General features: G+C 35.0%; 1 protein-coding gene across 8 annotated transcripts in view; it reads right to left on the reverse strand.

Moving 5' to 3' along the window:
- The window catches only part of TASOR2 (transcription activation suppressor family member 2), a 77733-nt gene that overhangs the window by 29096 nt on the left and 30805 nt on the right, over window positions 1–17832 (reverse strand). For 5 of the 8 annotated variants that reach the window (XM_036024986.1, XM_036024970.1, XM_036024975.1 and 2 more), the window contains 10 exons: window positions 14624–14761; window positions 14371–14495; window positions 14272–14291; window positions 14075–14174; window positions 12122–12225; window positions 11229–11332; window positions 8008–8080; window positions 7846–7908; window positions 3479–4195; window positions 110–352 (listed from right to left, as the gene is read on the reverse strand). In XM_036024986.1, coding sequence (XP_035880879.1) covers window positions 110–352; window positions 3479–4195; window positions 7846–7908; window positions 8008–8080; window positions 11229–11332; window positions 12122–12225; window positions 14075–14174; window positions 14272–14291; window positions 14371–14495; window positions 14624–14761 — 1687 coding nt within the window. The remainder of the gene's footprint in view (window positions 1–109; window positions 353–3478; window positions 4196–7845; window positions 7909–8007; window positions 8081–11228; window positions 11333–12121; window positions 12226–14074; window positions 14175–14271; window positions 14292–14370; window positions 14496–14623; window positions 14762–17832) is intronic. The other 3 variants (XM_036024996.1, XM_036024960.1, XM_036024966.1) reach the window with 2 other exon arrangements.

Below are 17832 nucleotides of genomic sequence, written 5' to 3' on the forward strand. Positions count from 1 at the left end.
AAGAATTGTTGAAGGTTTTTAATTGTTCTCTCATTATTTCAATATACTATCTTACAACCCTGATTACTCTGTATGTGGTGTTTAAATTTACAGGAAGAGTATTTCTTACCAGGTTGTGGCTGCTTTCTGATTCTGGGATTCTGATTGCCTTTTACTATATTTACCCTCTGTTTTTGTGGAGATTTCTTCACAGGTGGCTTAGCCCTCGGAACAGTTTTGACTGGAGATTTCTCTTGTTTCCTTGCCCTTTTAGCATTCGTTGCAACTGGAACATCTTTGGAAATAGGAGCTTCTTGGTTTCTCCTATCCAATTTGGTTGTCTGTACAAACAGTGCAGTCAGCACTTCAGCACCTTATGTAGAAAAAGGGGCAGGGGGCTCAGATATTTATCAGGATAGCTTTTCCTTTTTTTTAGGGCATAACTTTAGTAATGAGGAATAAAATATAAGTTTTTGGATATTTCACTAAAAGATTTTTTTAAACAAAGCAAGAGTTCGAAGTTCTCATATAAATATAAAACTATGAATTTGCTAACTGTCAGTCTATATCCCTATCAGTTGAAGAAGAAAAATATCAAAGTAATAACTTTAAAAAACAAGACATGACTTAATTTTTCTAAAAATTTCCATAATTTGCCCTGACCACTGTCGTTCAGTTGGTTGGGCATTGTCCTGCAAAGCAAAAGGTTGCTGGTGTGATCCTGTTGGGGTGTGTGTGAGAGAGGCAACAGATAATGTTTCTCTGTCACATTGATGTTTCCCTCCCTCTCTTTCTCCTTACCTTCCTCCCCCCTCTAAAAATAAATAAATAAAATCTTTAAAAAAGATAAAAAATAAAAATCTCCATCTTTCCAAATATGGCAGGTTAAAGATGAATATGCTAGTTCATAACACTGGGAGATAGGTAATGCATTGTACACAAAAGCAACACAGCCCCTATAAGGTAATGTGGTTGAAACTATAATTACACTTCATAGAAGAGATTGTACATTTATAAAGTGCCATCTTATATACTTCCCTTTACTAGTCCTAAATATCTACATCTTAATACCACCCCCCAAAAAACATTTTAAAGACAAGACAGAAAAGAGCACACTAAACAAAGTCTTCATCTGATTTAATTTCCTACAAATGTATTATAACTGCTATCCCTTACAAAATGCTCAGCTTTGCTTCTCACATGGAAGGAAGAAAATAGCTAAAGATGGAGGCACAAGAGGAAAACACAACTAGTGACCACCTGCTTATTGAACACAGTATAAAGTGTTTTAACCTTTTATGAGTTGAAAAAGTACAGTAAGTACTCCCTTTGGACACTTATTAATACATTTTACTCATTGACTTTATATAATTTCAGTTGTTTCCGACCAAAAAAAATTAGCCCCAAAGGTATCATATAAAATAATCATACATATAAATGTTGGCAAGTATCAATATTTTAAAATTACATTATATGGAAAACAATATTTCTAATTGAGAACAGAAAACATGGTATTGAACAGTTAAGAAACTGTGATGATTGCTAGTGAAATGTAGAAAATAGACCAATTAATTTCATTTTTCAGGAGGGGCAGTTAGAGAAAGGAGTGGTTTTAAAAAAGCTTTAGAAGCTCTTCATGTTGTACCCCTATTAGACCCCATGTCCCTGGGTCTAATTATTTCCCTCCCTACTAAATAATAAAGCAGCATTTTTTTAAAGGAATAAGACCTATTTTTCATCCAGTTACAAATTTTTACCATAAAGAAAGGAATGTAAACAAATTAAGAATATAAAGCAGGAAAACAGTTAAGACTAAGAAGAAAGAAAATAAGATGAGATGACCAAGACCTAGGTGGAAATTTTTAACATATACACAACAGGGAGGGAAATCTCTCACAACCCAGATCCTGGGAAGAAAAACTGAAACATAAAAAAACAAGGTTGTCCTGCAGGGACTCTTCTGCTTATTTCTATCGTTCAATGCCATGGTTTTCAAACTGCATGCATGCAATAATCCACTGATAGGTTATAAAATAAATACAATTGGTTGCAACCAGATTCATTCTTGAATGAAACAGAATGGTGTAGAAAATATCAGATTGTATTACACATATGGCAAATGTCTTTTGAAATTTTTGTTTCAGTCATGTGTGAATTTGTATGTACTGGACTACAAAACAAAACACATTTCTTATAGTGGATGAAATTTAAAACATTTGAGAAACAGACTATATATATATATATATATATATATATATATATATATTGAATTATAGATAATTTATTTAACATCTTAAAGTAAATTGGTTCATACACAGCAGAAACTCAATATGGTTGGCCTGAAATTTATTTGTAAGTAGCTGTAATGTCTGCTTCGCTGCTTTCTATTACCATACTTTCCAGCATGCTCCTAAACACATACACAAACACCATTTTCACAAACTGTAAAAGGCCAAGAGTAACCATTTGTTGAACCACAGGGTAAAACCCTAATCATCTAGAATTCTGGGGCTCTACATATGCCTGATGTTTCTTCTCTAGGCACCAAACTTTCTAGAATCAAAATAGTACAGATAGGGCTGACACACCTTTTTGTGAAGGACCAGACAGTACATTTTCAGCTTTGAAGGTCCTACGTTCTTGGTCACAACCACTCACTTCTGCCAGCGTCATGTGATGTAGCCAGAGACAACTGGTTGAGGAAGGGCCCTTTGACCACACTTTGCCGATCCCTTCTCTAAGATGTCACATAGTATATAGTGCCCTACTTTTCAACAAAATATACCACCGATAATCTGAGATGGCTCTAAGGCCAAATCGTGTTGTTTGTTGTGCTATGTTCACTGAAGTACATTTAACTACATACTAAATGTCTCTAGACTCTGATTCTCACTCAACTCTTACAAGGCAACAAAACCACTTATAGAACTGTTTCAACATATAGGTCCCTAGGCCACTAAACATTCTGTTTCAATAGGTGTATGGCAGGATCCAGGTCACCATTTTTAAAACCTGACACACATAAAGGATTAGAAATTCTGCCCCAGACTGTTTGGAGGTTCCAGGCATTTCTCCTCCCCTCTTTATACATGTTCAGGCTAATGTTGGTTATTCCTTTTTGCTGCTATCGGTATGCCTGATTGTAGAAAATTCTCTTCCTCCACTCTTGCTTGTCTGAGGATAGCTTAGAAACAGAGTAACCATCTTTCTAGAATGGCACATAACTGATAGCTCGAGCACTTTTAGAGTGAAATATAGTTTTTGGTGGGTGGGCTTTTGAGGCGGTATCTTAGAGTTTTTCCTATTTCTTGATTTTAATCTGTTGTCTGCTTCAATGCTTCTCAAACTTAAGCATGCAGACAAATCACCTGGAGAGCAATGTTGACATTTTTAATAAACTTCTAATACTGTGAAGTTGAGGTCCACAGTGGTCAGATAGGAACAGTGTTAGAATACAACACTTATAACTCATTTAACAGTCCCCATAAGTCATGCTTACCTCTTTTTCTTTTCTGAGGAAACTGTCCTTTAACTAATTTGAGGGTTGCTGAAGAGACTGAACCCTTGTTCGCTCCAGCAGGAGTTCTTTTGGGGAAGGGACGGCACAAGTTTATTCTTTTACTCTGCCCCACAGGTGGTGTGCTGGCCTTTCTCTTCGGCTGAACTCTAAGATTTGATGCTGGATTTAATGGAACCACAGTTCTCTTCCTAGCTTTAAATGTTTCTTCAGAATTCTTTTTTGTTTCAGGTTCTCTTCTTACTTCTGCTTCTGAGTCAAGAAATTCGGAATCTGGAGTCATAACTAAAGAAAATCCAGCATCACAAATTCCATCCGAAATACAAGGAGACTGAGGACGCTCTGCCAATAAATCTAACGCCGTAGATACTTCCAAAACGTATCCACTAGGATCTGAAAAATAAGACTTCAACTGAGTTAAAGACTTTAAAGAGCACTTTTCAGCTGGATGAACCAAATCAAAACTATTGGACAGTCTGTCAGAAAATGCAGTCTCTTTCATTCCATCCTGAGAAGTGGTAGTCAATGGACTTCTCTCCATCTTGCAAAATTCTTGGAAATTATGTTTTACTAATGTGTTTAGACAGATTCCTTCTTCAGTAAATGATTTCTTTGCTTCTAGCAGGGCACAATTAAGGGCAGGTAAAATAGGTACCACCTTCAATGAGATGTCATCTTCAACTTTCAAGTCTTTAAGCCCTGAAATATATACACACACATTAAAAATCTAAAATATTTTAGCCTTTATTTTACAAAAATGTACAGAAAAAAAATGCTTTAGATTACAAAATCATAGGATGGTTAAATATAATACAGTGTTCCAAATAGATATTAAAAGACTTACTTAATGAAAAAATATATATCCATGCATATGTAATCACATGAGAGAGAGAGAAAGAAAATGAAAACTGGAAAAGAAGCATTCAAATGCAATCATCAGGTCAGAGTGAAGAGGGATGATCTGCCTCCAAGTTCAATCTAATCTGACCAGGAGCCCAACATCAGCTCCATGTGCTGATAGCACTAGCACTGGCTAGAGCAATAGCACTGGCATTTAGAGTTGGCTGATTTGCTATTCTACTTTTTAATGATCATTTTCTGCTTTTCAAATGTCTTATTTAGCTCTACCTTATATAATTTCAAATTTTTGTTAAAAATATTTACTGATTTTTGGAGAGAAAGAGAAATATTGATTTGTTGTGCCACTCATCTATGCATGTATTAGTTGATTCTTTCATGTGCCCTGACCTGAGATTGAACCTGCAACCTTGGCATATGAGGATGAATCTCTAACCAATTGGTTACCTGGCCAGGACCATTAAAAAAAGAAGTTACAATGCTAACCAACTGAGCTGAAAGTAGTAAGAACCTTAAGTAACCCCCAAATTTCATCACCTTCTCTTATCAAGTAAAAATTTTTTTAAAAAATTAAGTAATTAAATCAACTAGTCTGTTTTACTTCCTTTCACTTTTTGAAATGCTCACTTTTGTCAGCAAATCAATAATCTTAAGAGAAAAGAGGGGGATAAATTAAAAAATTTAAGAGTTATCATAATAACTTAAAAATGTAAGAGTTATCAGATCACTGACAAGTGGGTAATAAAGTCCTAGAAACTTTATGAGTTATCAATAATAAAGACCCACAGATAACAAAAGACTTCTGGTACCTACTAAACTGAATTATGAATTCTATTATTTTTAAAGAAAAAGTAACTGCAAAATTAAGAAAACATCAAATCAGTCCTAGCTAAATATATCTGCACTTGAGTAGGTATTGTGAAAAAGAATAAAAATACAAATATGAATAAACAAAAATGTGGCTAAACATTAAAAATTCCTTTCTTTACAATTTATCATTTAAAAAGTAACAAATAAAGAAAAATAAAATATAAACAGCTTGTTGCTCTAGCCAGGTGGCTCAGGTGGTTGGAATGTCATCCGTGCACCAAAAAGTTGCAGGTTTGATTCCCAGTGAGAGCACATACCTAAGTTGTGGGTTTGATCCCCAGTCAAGGTACATACTGGAGGAGATTAACCATCGTTTCTCTGCCCCTCTCTCAAATCAGTAATCATATGCTTGAGTGAGGATTAAAGGAAAAAAAAGGTTCTAATGTACTACCAACAGTTCATACTAAAGTAGCATTTTTCCAAACAACTTCATTATTTCAAGAATTTAGAGCCCTGGCTAGTGTGGCTCAATTGGTTGGAGTATTGTCCCATAAACTGAAAGGTTGTGGGTTCAACTCCTGGTCAAAGTACATGCCTAGGTAGGGGCATGTATGAGAGGCAACCAACTGATATTTCTCTCTCACATAGGTGTTTGTCTCCATCTCTCTCTCCCTCCTTTCCCTTTCTCCTCCCCTCTCTAAAGTCAGTAAGCATGCTCTCTGGTAAGTTTTAAAAAATTTTAGAAAGGCAGAACCCAAAATGATCTGTAATAGACTATTATAAAATCTATGAAATAGAACTTTTTAGGTCTGCTAAGCAAAGTGCCTATCAATTTAAAACAAATAACCTTAGTTCTGACCCTCTGAAAAACCATACATAGAAAATGTTTTAATGAATTGGAGGGGGTGCGCACTGCAATATAACTCTCCAATGTTTATTCAAACAAATCCTGTGCTCTTAAACACCAAATGGTACAGGCAATGATGTTTCTTATTTGAATGGTAATTTACATTAAAAAATTTTTTTTAAAGATTTCATTTATTTATTTTTAGAGAGGGGAAGGGAGAGAGGAAGACAGGGAGAGAAACATTAATGTGTGGTTGTCTCTTGCACACCCCTTACTGGGGACTTAGCCTGCAACCCAGGCAAGTGCCCTAGACTGGGAATTGATAGAACTGATGACCCTTTGATTTGCAGGCTGGCACTCAATCCACTGAGCCACACCAGCCAGGGTAGTAGTTTACATTTAAAAATAAGAATGAAGTCAGAGATCTGACAGAAGAGGGAGGAGTATTGGAAAGGAGTTAGAAGCCAGCTCGAGAGTTGGTTGTTTGACGATGGGCAAGTTTAAGTCTCTGTTCCCTCATCTTTGAAATGATCATAATAAAAATACCTATTTTAAGGGCTGCTAAATCAGTTACTGCATACCTACCACAAAACCTGACATAGTAAATGCTTGAAAGTACAAATACCTGTTGCCATTATATTATTATAATTGGTAATGTATTGCTTAGTTGAAAAAAGTGATGCCAAAGAACATGTAGTTCTCTGTTTTGAATAATGGAATGCAATTTTATGAAATCAACTTTAAAAACACTTTTTGTATTGGTTGTTGCTCTATAAATGCTACACACAAATTTATGTTTAGAATGTGATTATAAAGCAAGGAGGACAATTTCCTCAGACGACAAAAAGAAATGACTCATTTCACTTTACTTGCTTGTTGAGCAAACATTTATTATTTTTTATGTGCTTGGCATTGCTAGGCAGTAAGGATATACAAGGGTACAAGAAAGGCAGGCATTAAATCATATACAAATAAATACTTAAATTCAGTGAATGATAAGCCTAGGGTACTCACTGAGGTCAGAGTGGTGATGGGGAATCATAAAGCGATAATATTTAAACTGACACCTGACAGATAACAGACTAGACTAGGTCAGAGCTTCTCTTGATTTTATTCATTTATCCAGCCCCTCCATGCCAAGAACCTTTTTAGACTTCATTTCCTAACTGCCCTCTAAAATTTTAATACCACAGATAAGTTGTATTATCTATTTATTTACTGTATTAGTAACATTTTTTGCACTATGGAGGTAATCGCCACCCAATAAAAGGGAAGGACAAGTAGTCCAGACAGAGAACTGCATCTGTGAAGGTCATGAGTCCTACTTATTTGGTAGACTGACAAAAGTACCTCCTAGCTAGTATTGGGTTTTTTTAAGATGAATTTTCATTTATTTTCAAATCACTTTTAATCATAGTTGACATAAAATATTGTATTAGTTTGAGGTGGATAATGTAGTGATTCAACATTTCTATGCCTTACAAAGCAATCACCATTAAGTCTAGTAACCACCTGTCACCATACAGAGTTATAACACTATTATTCCCCTGGCTATTATTGTTCAAAACCAAATAAATTCAGTTTTGAATATGCTGAATTTGAGGAACATCAGAGACATCTTAACTGAAAAAGTTAATTGTTAGGAGGACATCTGGGTATGAAGCTCAGAGGGAAGAATAAGCATGAAAAGGGGGAGAATTGACGATCTCATCTGACCTGGGAGGTTAAAGGAAGAGTTATTTAAAAGAATACTTACTAGGGTTTACAGGTAAAGTAAGATGAGAACAAAAAATATGCAACAGATTTAGTGAAATGGAAGCCACTGTGCCCTTACCTGTTGACAGGGATGAATGGAATAAATGTAATCCATGTACAGCCATAAGCTCATCTCCAAAATCTATACAGAATGAGAATCAGAAGACAAGTTAGGTTGCTGACCTTATAAAACAAAAAGTAAACATACTGAAAAATAGTTTTTTAAAAAAGTTGTCCTTACTTGTTTCTGATATTAAGGCTGATGATGTAAGTAAAATGAAAACCCCACGATCTTCTAAGCATTTGATGAGTGCCTTGAACATTAAAAAAAAAAAGAGAGAGAGAAGAAGATTTAATTCCTCTCCTCCCTCAATCACACTTAAAATTCTCTGAAAGCAAAGTAAATGTAAGTAAATAAATATCTTGAAATATTAGTGTTTATGGGAATCAGGATATTTTGCCCCCAGTATTAGGAATTGCAAGTCCCTTTAGTGCTCAATTAATCTTGGCCCAATTAGACCTTCATATAATAACTAGAACATCAAGGATTAGTTTTAGGATAATGACAAACTCATCGGAAAAGACTTTTTTCATTTTTTTCATTGAGATGTTTAACATTTCATACTGCTAAGTAGCAGATCTGTTAATTTAGCTACTACAAATCCAAGGTGACTTAGATCTATGATTAGCAGCTTAAGCTCATATTTATACACAACATGTCACAGAATATTGAAACTAGAAAGACTAGAAGATTCTATCTAATAAGAGAATCCTTTCCACAGCATTCAGAGATGGAATAATAGAAAAGAACATAATTAGCTCCTGAGACAATAGAAAATGCAGATGAAAATAAATTTTCTCTCCTTTTCCCCTCCACCAGTCTTCGGTGGAATCTTGAGCTCAAAACAAACAAACAAACAAACAAACACAAAAGGAAACAAACCTTGACATTTTAATGTTTACAGCAAATTGGGGAGTTTATCTAAGCACCATCATTCTACATCATAAAAATAGTTAATCTTTTCTGTTACTCACCATTTCTAAAGCCTATATACCCATAACAAGGATAAAACCCAAAGCTTATATGATAATTTTCCATTAAAAAAAAAAACTAAAGAAAATACAATGACAAAATATTCTGCTTTAAAAATTGATGGGTCAGAAGCCTAAAACTATTGCAAATTGACATATTAATAATATTTCAAGTATGAAAAAATATTTTTCTAATATTTCTTAGTTTTAATTACTATAGCAGAACTAAGTTTTGACACTGGTAATTCATTCACATAAAACTCATCATTGTGAGTTTCCATACCCTTCTATTACAGCCCCTATGCATTTAATAGTTTACATCTTTGTCCCCACAGTCTTCAAGTTCCTTGATGGGAGGGACTATTTTCTACTTTTGCCTCTGGCACATAGTAAGCACTCAAGAAAGAATTACTAAATAAATATATCGATAACTACATATACCCACAGCTTTGGTATCTATTAAATTACAAACAGGTATAGTTCTTGTTTCATTTTCTATTGATGTAAAAAAGTGACAATAATTAGTTTTCTACACTGTTCTGCATTTTAGTTTTGTAAAATAGATAAAAGTAAAATCCCTATCTATGTGAAACCATACCTCTCTATCTTCAAAAAATATGCAAATGAAAATACAAATATGTAGTATAAATTATTAGACTCTCAAATTATGTGTTGACAGGGCTACATAAAATTCCTATTTTAACCTTTATGGGAAGAAATCACAGAATTTTTTTAATGTGTACTTCCAGATGTTTACACACAAAAAATATCTAGCCACACATGTGCTCAACTCCCTTTTAAAAAGAGACCTTGCTCTGTACTGTTCTTGAAGTTCAGTGTTCTAGGTACACGCCCACACACAATTTATTCTAGGGTTATTTATTGCTCATCCACTATATACCAAGGTGTCAAAGATGTTTAAGACATGATACTTGCCTTCAAGAAACTCAGCGTCTCACTGAGAAGACTGATATATAAAAATTATGCGTAATTTATGAAGCAAGAAAAGCATGGAGCACTGAAGAGGACCTTAAGTGATGTGTAATTTCTGTAACTATTATTACTTAACAGGTTTCAAAGCCAAGTTCTGCACCAAGTCTCTATTACTTTCAATACTATAAGCACTCACAAGTAGTCCCTTCACTGATGTATTTTTTTAAAGCATCTTTGGACTTTATTCCTCTAACTTCCAAAAATAAAATCAACTATGGTTCTTCAAATATTATAGCCTACAATTCTATAATAGATATTGAATAGTTATCCAGTCAGCATCCAATGTTGCCCATTCCAACTCCTTACTACAGAGAGACAGCTCTCTGCTGTGGAGTACCACTGCAGTTTGGGTGGGTCTAACCTCATGCCTGATTTTGGAAGGTGAGCTCTCAGTGGTTAGAGTTAATTAGTGTAATCCACTTCCTTTACAGTTACTGAAGATGTACAGATCTCTCTCCCCACCCTCCCTCCCTACTCCTTCCTCCCGTCTTTCTTTCTCTCTCCCTCCCTCCCTTCCCCGTTTTCCCTTTCCATCTTGGCCTCTCTCTCTCTTTGAAAACAGAGCAGTAGCCCTGACTAGTAGTCTCAGGGTGAAACTATCACACAGATGAAGGTGGAGCTGAAAGAGAAAGTCCTGAGCAAACAGTAGCTGAACTTGCCTTATGTCAAGCCTATTAAATCTCTTTATTGTTTAAGCCAGTTTGGATTTCTGTAACAAGCAACTTAAAATATGTTAACTGACACTATCCCTAAGACAGCTTACCTTCACAGCTTCTACACACTTTCTACTTTAATTTATTGATTTCTTGTTACTTACTATGGGGGACAGTCCATCATGTCAGTAAAGGGCTCAGAACTTGTTTGATCACTGTCCTAACACTTACACCATCTCCTTTGGGAAGTTTAGGAATCACTCAGTAGAGAGTTAGCAACTACTTCTACCCTCACACTGAGGAACCCTGGTTAACATAACAGAAGTCTTTGGATATTATCTATTCCTCAGTAGAGCATCACTTTCTACACTAGAAAATAGTAGAAGCTGCAATGTTTTCCACCCACCCACATCCCACCCCTTATAAACCTATGGATGGACACAGGCCACTTTTAAAGAACTGTCTCACAAGTGGTCCTTTGATTAATTCAAAACAACTAGGGATCTACTCAATTCTTTTGTCATAGAGCAAACAAACAAAAAAAAAGAATGAGAAAAATTGTCCTTTTATTCTTAAAAATCAGTAGTATAAACTAACTAGTGAAGTATAAACTAAGATGCAAAGAAGATGAAAATATCAGTCCATAAATGTCAATAATGTCAATAAATATTAAAGGATAAAAATCCTTTCAGCAAATGATTTAACTCAGGCATAGCAACTAATAATTAGATATCAAATTCTTAATTTAAGAAAAAAATAATTATTTTAAATTGATCATTCTTACCAATTGCTTATTTTTAATGACTTCTGTTACTTTATCTATTTTTTCCCCTTGTTTGTTTGATAGTTCAACTTCATACATATTGAAGCACATATCTTGGCAACAGACTAGACAAAATCAGAAAAACAGAGCATTTCTTACTTTAAAATGTTATTAGGCTTTTTTTATATTCAATTTATTCATTTTCTATAGTAAGACAAAAGAAAAACTAAAAATATGATTTAAAAAATTATCACCCAATGTTCATTATAAAACACCTTAGTAAAGTTACTATATAAACTTTTTGAAAACAATTCTTTCATTTATATAGATACTACTATAATAAGGCAAATAAAACATTATATAAATAATATATACATCAATGTTCAGTGAATTAATCTGAATGAGAGAGACACTTCCATTTCATTCTTTCTGCTTTTCCCCTCTCATTTAGAAGTATGTAACTAGGATGATGAGCATACAATGCACTATATAGGTGATGTATATAGGTACAGTACATTTGAAACTTATATAATCTTATTAACCAATGCCACACCAGTAAATTTAATTACAATAATAAAAAGTATATACATTAATAAAAACAAAAATCATAAAAACTCTGTTCTCCTCAAAAGAAATAGTTATGAGTCTTCAACTATTTGTAAGCATATCTATTTACTTAAAACCCTCAATACTCTTATTAAAGCTAGACTTTGCAATCTTAGATGAAACTACGTTACATACTTTCTAGCTGGCCTCCAGGGAACTGAATCACATAGCAACTCTGCAACTTTCACAAAAGACTTAAATTTTAAGAATCACTTAAAGAAAAACAAAAAATTAAGTGTATGCATAAGACGGGTAAATAACTGGAACAAAGCTCCAGACATACAGTGTATCATTATATTTGAACAGACCTTTTTGCTGCTCCAAGTAATTCTGTTTTCTAAAGGCAGCTTCTGGTAGTCTTTTTTTCAAAGACGACACTTTCATTACATACTTAAAATCTAGTTCATGTGGTCTAAAAAACAAAACAGTATCATGCAATATAATAAACATTGAAACTCTCTACAGTTTCATACATAATATTTGTTTTTCTAATATAAATGCCAACAAAAATATTGTAACCACAAAAACAACCTTTAAATTGGTAAACTCCAGGTCAAATTATTTATATATATATATAAATATTATAGATTTTCAAATATATGACACCATAAACCACGGTCTGCAAATTTGTTCATATTTTTCTAAATATATGTTTTTTTGGTATAAACAAAATACTCCAATGTGTGGAAGAATTATGCATACTGTAATGAGAATTTTTAATGTACCAATTGAAAACTTTTGCCAATATTTCACTGCCTACCATGCAATGTAACAGAACAAACCACACCAAAACTTTTGCATAATTTCACCTGAATTCTTTTTCCTTCTTTAAAACTAATTTTGAAATACTTAAAGAGTTATAGATGCCCTCTTGCTCCCCAAATATGTCTTCAAGTTTCCTTAAAAAAAGGACATTTCCCTATACAACTACAAAACGATTAGCAAAATCAAGAAGTTAACAATGGTATAAAACAATTAATTAACCTATAGACCTTATTCAAATTTTGCCAACTGTCTCACTGAGGTCCTTTATAACAGAAGAAAAGTTTTTTATTGACCAGGGTCCTATCAGGATGACACTACATTAAGGATATGTCTCTTTAGTCTCCTTCGAACTGGAAGAGTCTGTCTGTCTTTATCTTTAATGACTTTGTATTTCTGAACAATGTACACCATTTATTTTGCAGAATGTCCCTCAATCTTGGTATGTCTGTTTCCTCCTGATCTGAGTGGCAGGAATACCACAGAAATGGTATCATGTTATTCATGTGCTTCCTGATGGGATGCACAAAAATACTAATTCCATTCCTGACAATGATAAGTGCTTAGTTAAGATGGTATCGGCAGTTTTTTTTCCCACTGTAAAACCTGTATTTTTCTCTTTGTAATTAATAAGTAAGTTGTGGGAAAATACTGTGAGATAAGTATATACCATCAAACTTTCACCTACTATTTTAAGTATCTACTGATTGCCCATGATTGCTCCAACTGGTGTTGCCCATGGTGATTTTCTAATTCCATCATTCTATCTACACTTATTAGTTGTATTCTATAGTAAAAAGATCTTTCCCTTCTTTGTCATTTATTTATTCACAGAATACTTACTTTATGCTATGGATAATATCTCTCCCTCTCCTTAAATAAGGCCAATAAAAAGTTAATTCAAATAGCACATCAGTTTTCATCTTATATTTCAATGAAATCAAGTCTACTTTTCAATGGTTTTCATTACTAAGGACAGACTAAAAATATTTCATAAGATGCCCTTCACTGTTCTCCAGAAGAAAATATAATTCATTATAATATACAGCAGCTACTCTATTTAATACTATACCAGTCTAGGAAAATCATGTGACTATTAGAAAATCAAATACTGCAAATCTTAATAAAGACTCAGTAATATAATTAAGTGGCTATAATATGCTGTATCTACTATCTAGGCAAATCCAATTTTGGGGGGGAAAATCCAACTTCTAGTATCAAATCATTTTCCCATGAATGGATTAAAATACTAAAATTTAAAGAGTGAGTTGTCAAAGGTTATAAAACACTCATTTTAAGGCCAAGGTCAGAATTTAGATATGAATTTAGGTCTCCTGTGTCATGATCCTAGATACTCTATGCATCTGGGCCAGAGGTACTCTAATCTAAAACCAAATACAATTGCTATATTTCATACCAGTGCCAACAAGCAAGAATTCAAAAATCAGAATTTTAAAAATTATACAAGCATTAGTAAAGAATGCAAATTCAGTACTTACAGTTGTGTTGGAACCACTGTACCATAAGAGGACCACAGAGTTATTTCACACAACAAACAGCCTTGAATAATTAATTTTCCTTTCCATGGAGAGATGAGAACTTTAAGAAACGAGGGTAAGAAAAAAATAAATTATTTTATTTATGAACAAAATATTTACTTAAAAAACTTAAAAGAATCAATTAAATAATTCCTTACCATTTTCACTGAGTTCAAGTCTAGGGGAAAAAAAGAAGCAATTTTATAAGAGCAAAGAAAACAAATACAGTAAAACAAAGTATGTATGTAATTACTTACCTGCTTTTATGAGTTGGTGCTGCCATCTTTTTAGGTTCTCTGTACTGAAAAGCAACAATTACATAAGGATGAATCTGTCTAGGTCGCTCAGTAACAGTGCTGCCTGAAAGTTCATACAGGTAATACTGAAAGAAAAAGAATTATAATCAGGGTAGCACTACAGAATTCCTTATGTATCAAGCTGATGGCAACCCACCCAGTCCTGAAACTGAACACATTAGACACAGAAATGTACCTTAAAAATGATTTATACCTGACTCAGTTCAAAGGCACGAAAATGACTTGTCTTGCGAGAAACCTTGTTAGTATTTGCAGCCACGTGGCAATCATAGCCAGAAGATGGGCTAATATAGTTAGCTGTATAATTCTCAGATACAAACTTGACTTTTCCCTAGAATGAAAATATTATAACTAATCAGATGTATTCAAATAGCAACAACCTTACTCTAGGATTCATTTACAAGCAGCTGAATAAAGATTTGGATGTATATGAACTAACACACAATTAACTGTGTTAAGAGTCAGAACTATAGTTGCTGGAAAATTATCTTTAAGATCAACAACAGTTTTAATTATTAATGAACCCCTTAAAATTGTATTTAAAAATTGTGTATGTTTGGGCCTCTGAGGCAGCTGTCCACTTTTTTATTTTTAATTGTATTTTTTTCCATTACCAGTTAGTCCTCTTATACAGTGCCCCAACCCCTGCAGTCACCACAGTTGTCCATGTCCATGAATCCTTTTTCATTTCTGCTTAATCTCTCCACTTCTTTTATCATGGTATCAAAGGAATACATGAATTATCCCATATTCAAGAGAACCATTTCTTTAAAATAAAATTTATATAGCTTACCAAACAGATTGGTTATTCAATGACTATAATATAGAAGATGACAAATAAAATCTAAAATTTCTAAAGATGAATTTCCAATCTGAATATTAAGTTATCAATTATAAATCACAGACCAAGATACATCTATTACACCAGGACCCATAATTCATCAAGAAGAAAATACACAGTAAAGTGCTTAAGAGACCATTGGCTCTGATTTTGAAACAGCCAACAGTAGTTCCCCTTAAAGACTTATCTTTCTCAAGGGTTACATGTCTTTCAGAAAACAAAACAAAAAAACAAAACAAAAAAAACCCCAGCAGTTGACCTTAACATATCATGAAATATTATGCACTGATTTTTAAGGCTATTTTGAACAACACAGTGACATAGATGGGAAAAATTAAAATAACTACAAAATGTATACCAAAATGAGGTATGAGACTGCAACTTTTATTTTTATAAGAATTTAATTATTTAAAATACGTTTTAAAAAATATATTTTATTGATTATGCTATTATAGTTGTCCCATTTCCCCCCTCCACCCCCCTCCACCCTGTACACCCTTTCCCACCCACATTCCCCTCCCTTTAGTTCCTGTCCATGTGTCATAAGTTCTTTAGCTTCTACATTTCCCATACTATTCTTGCCCTCCCCCTATTTTCTACCTACCATCTATGCTACTTATTCTCCATACCTTTTCCCCCCTCTCTCCTCCTTCCACTCCCCTGTTGCTAACCCTCCATGTGATCTCCATTTCTGTGGTTCTGTTCCTATTCTAGTTGTTTGCTTAGTTTCTTTTGGTTTTGTTTTAGGTGTGGTTGTTAATAATTGTGAGTTTGCTGTCATTTTACTATACATTTTTTTGTCTTCTTTTTCTTAGATAAGTCCCTTTAACATTTCATAAAATAAGGGCTTGGTGATGATGAACTCCTTTAACTTGATCTTATCTGAGAAGCACTTCATCTGTCCTTCCATTCTAAATGCCAGCTTTGCTGGATAGAGCAATCTGGGATGTAGGTCCTTGCCTTTCATGACTTGGCATACTTCTTTCCAGCCCCTTCTTGCCTATAAAGTCTCTTTTGAGAAATCAGCTGACAGTTTGATGGGAACTCCTTTGTAGGTTACTGTCTCCTTGTCTCTTCCTGCTTCTAGGATTCTCTCCTTCATTTTTACCTTGGCTAATGTAATTATGATGTGCCTTGGTGTGTTCCTTCTTGGGTCCAACTTCTTTGGGGCTATCTGAGCTTCCTGGACTTCCTGGAAGTCCATTTCCTTTGCCAGATTGGAGATGTTCTCCTTTATTATTTGTTCAAATAACTTTTCCACTTGTTGCTCTTCCTCTTCTCCTTCTGGTACCCCTATAATTTGGATGTTGGGAAATTTAAAGATGTCCTGGAGGTTCCTAAGCTTCTCATTTTTTTGAATTCTTATTTCTTCATTCTTTTCTGGTTGTTTCATTTTTTCTTCCTTCAGATCCACTCCATTGATGTGAGACCCCGCTTTCATTCCATCACTATTGGTTCCCTGAGCATTTTTCTTCATTTCACTTATTGTAGCCTTCATTTGTTCATCTAATTTGTGACCAAAATCAACCAGTTCTGTGAGCATCTTGATCACCAGTGTTTTGAACTGTGCATCTGTTAGGTTGGCTATCTCTCGGTCCCTTACAAGGATGGGTTCTGGGGCTTTGATTTGTTCTTCTGTTTGAGCCATCTCTCTCTCACTCTCTCTCTCTTTTTTTTTTTTTTTTTTTTGGGTCTGGTCGTGCCTGCTACAGTAAGGGGTGGAGCTGTAGGTGTTCACCAGGGTGGGACACCCCAGTTGCTGGGTTGTGATGTTGTATGTGGGGGCAGGGTCAAGAGGGAACAATGGCACTTTCTCCATTCTCTGTGGGACCTCAGTCCCTTCTGCTGCTTCCCCCGAGAAAACTGGGCCCCTCTGGTGCCAATTCCCGTGTGGGTGGGCTTGTGCACACTGTGGAACCCTCCAAGAACCCCTCCTGTGAGGCTGGGTGTCTCTCCGTGCACCTCAACTCCCACAGGTGTCCTCAATCAGTGTCCCGAAGCTCTATTTCCCAGCACTGGGATCCTGGGTTACACACACTGGCTTGCTTTACAATCGCCACCCCACTGGGTCTACTGGTTGCCACCCTTCAGCTGGGGTCTGCCAGCTGCCGCTTGGGCACTCAGGCTCCACCCGCTGCGGTCCTGCACATCCTGGATGCCTTACGAGCCTGGTCCCAACTCTCTCTACTCTCAATGTCTCTACTGGCGCCTGGCTGCCGGGCTCCGCCCCTCCTACTGGTCTGGATGAACGGGTCTATTTCAACTTCTTGGTTGTCCGACTTCTATTCAGAGCAATTTTCTATCAGTTCTGGATGTTATTCTGTTTCTGAATTGTTGTTGTCCCTATCTTGTTTGTGCATGGAGGCACGGTGTGTCCACCTATGCCTCCATCTTGGCTGGAAGTCCTAACATACGTTTTTTGTTTTGTTTTGTTTTTTTTGCTGTTAAGGTCCTGCCTCTTCATTTATAGCACCACTGAAGGTAATTCTTTGGTTTAAGAAGTCAAAGAATGTAAACAGTATGTATCACAACCTGTATCTGCTCTCCATCAAACATCTTAC

Source organism: Phyllostomus discolor, chromosome 1, assembly GCF_004126475.2.
Source record: "Phyllostomus discolor isolate MPI-MPIP mPhyDis1 chromosome 1, mPhyDis1.pri.v3, whole genome shotgun sequence".
Lineage (NCBI taxonomy): Eukaryota > Metazoa > Chordata > Mammalia > Chiroptera > Phyllostomidae > Phyllostomus > Phyllostomus discolor.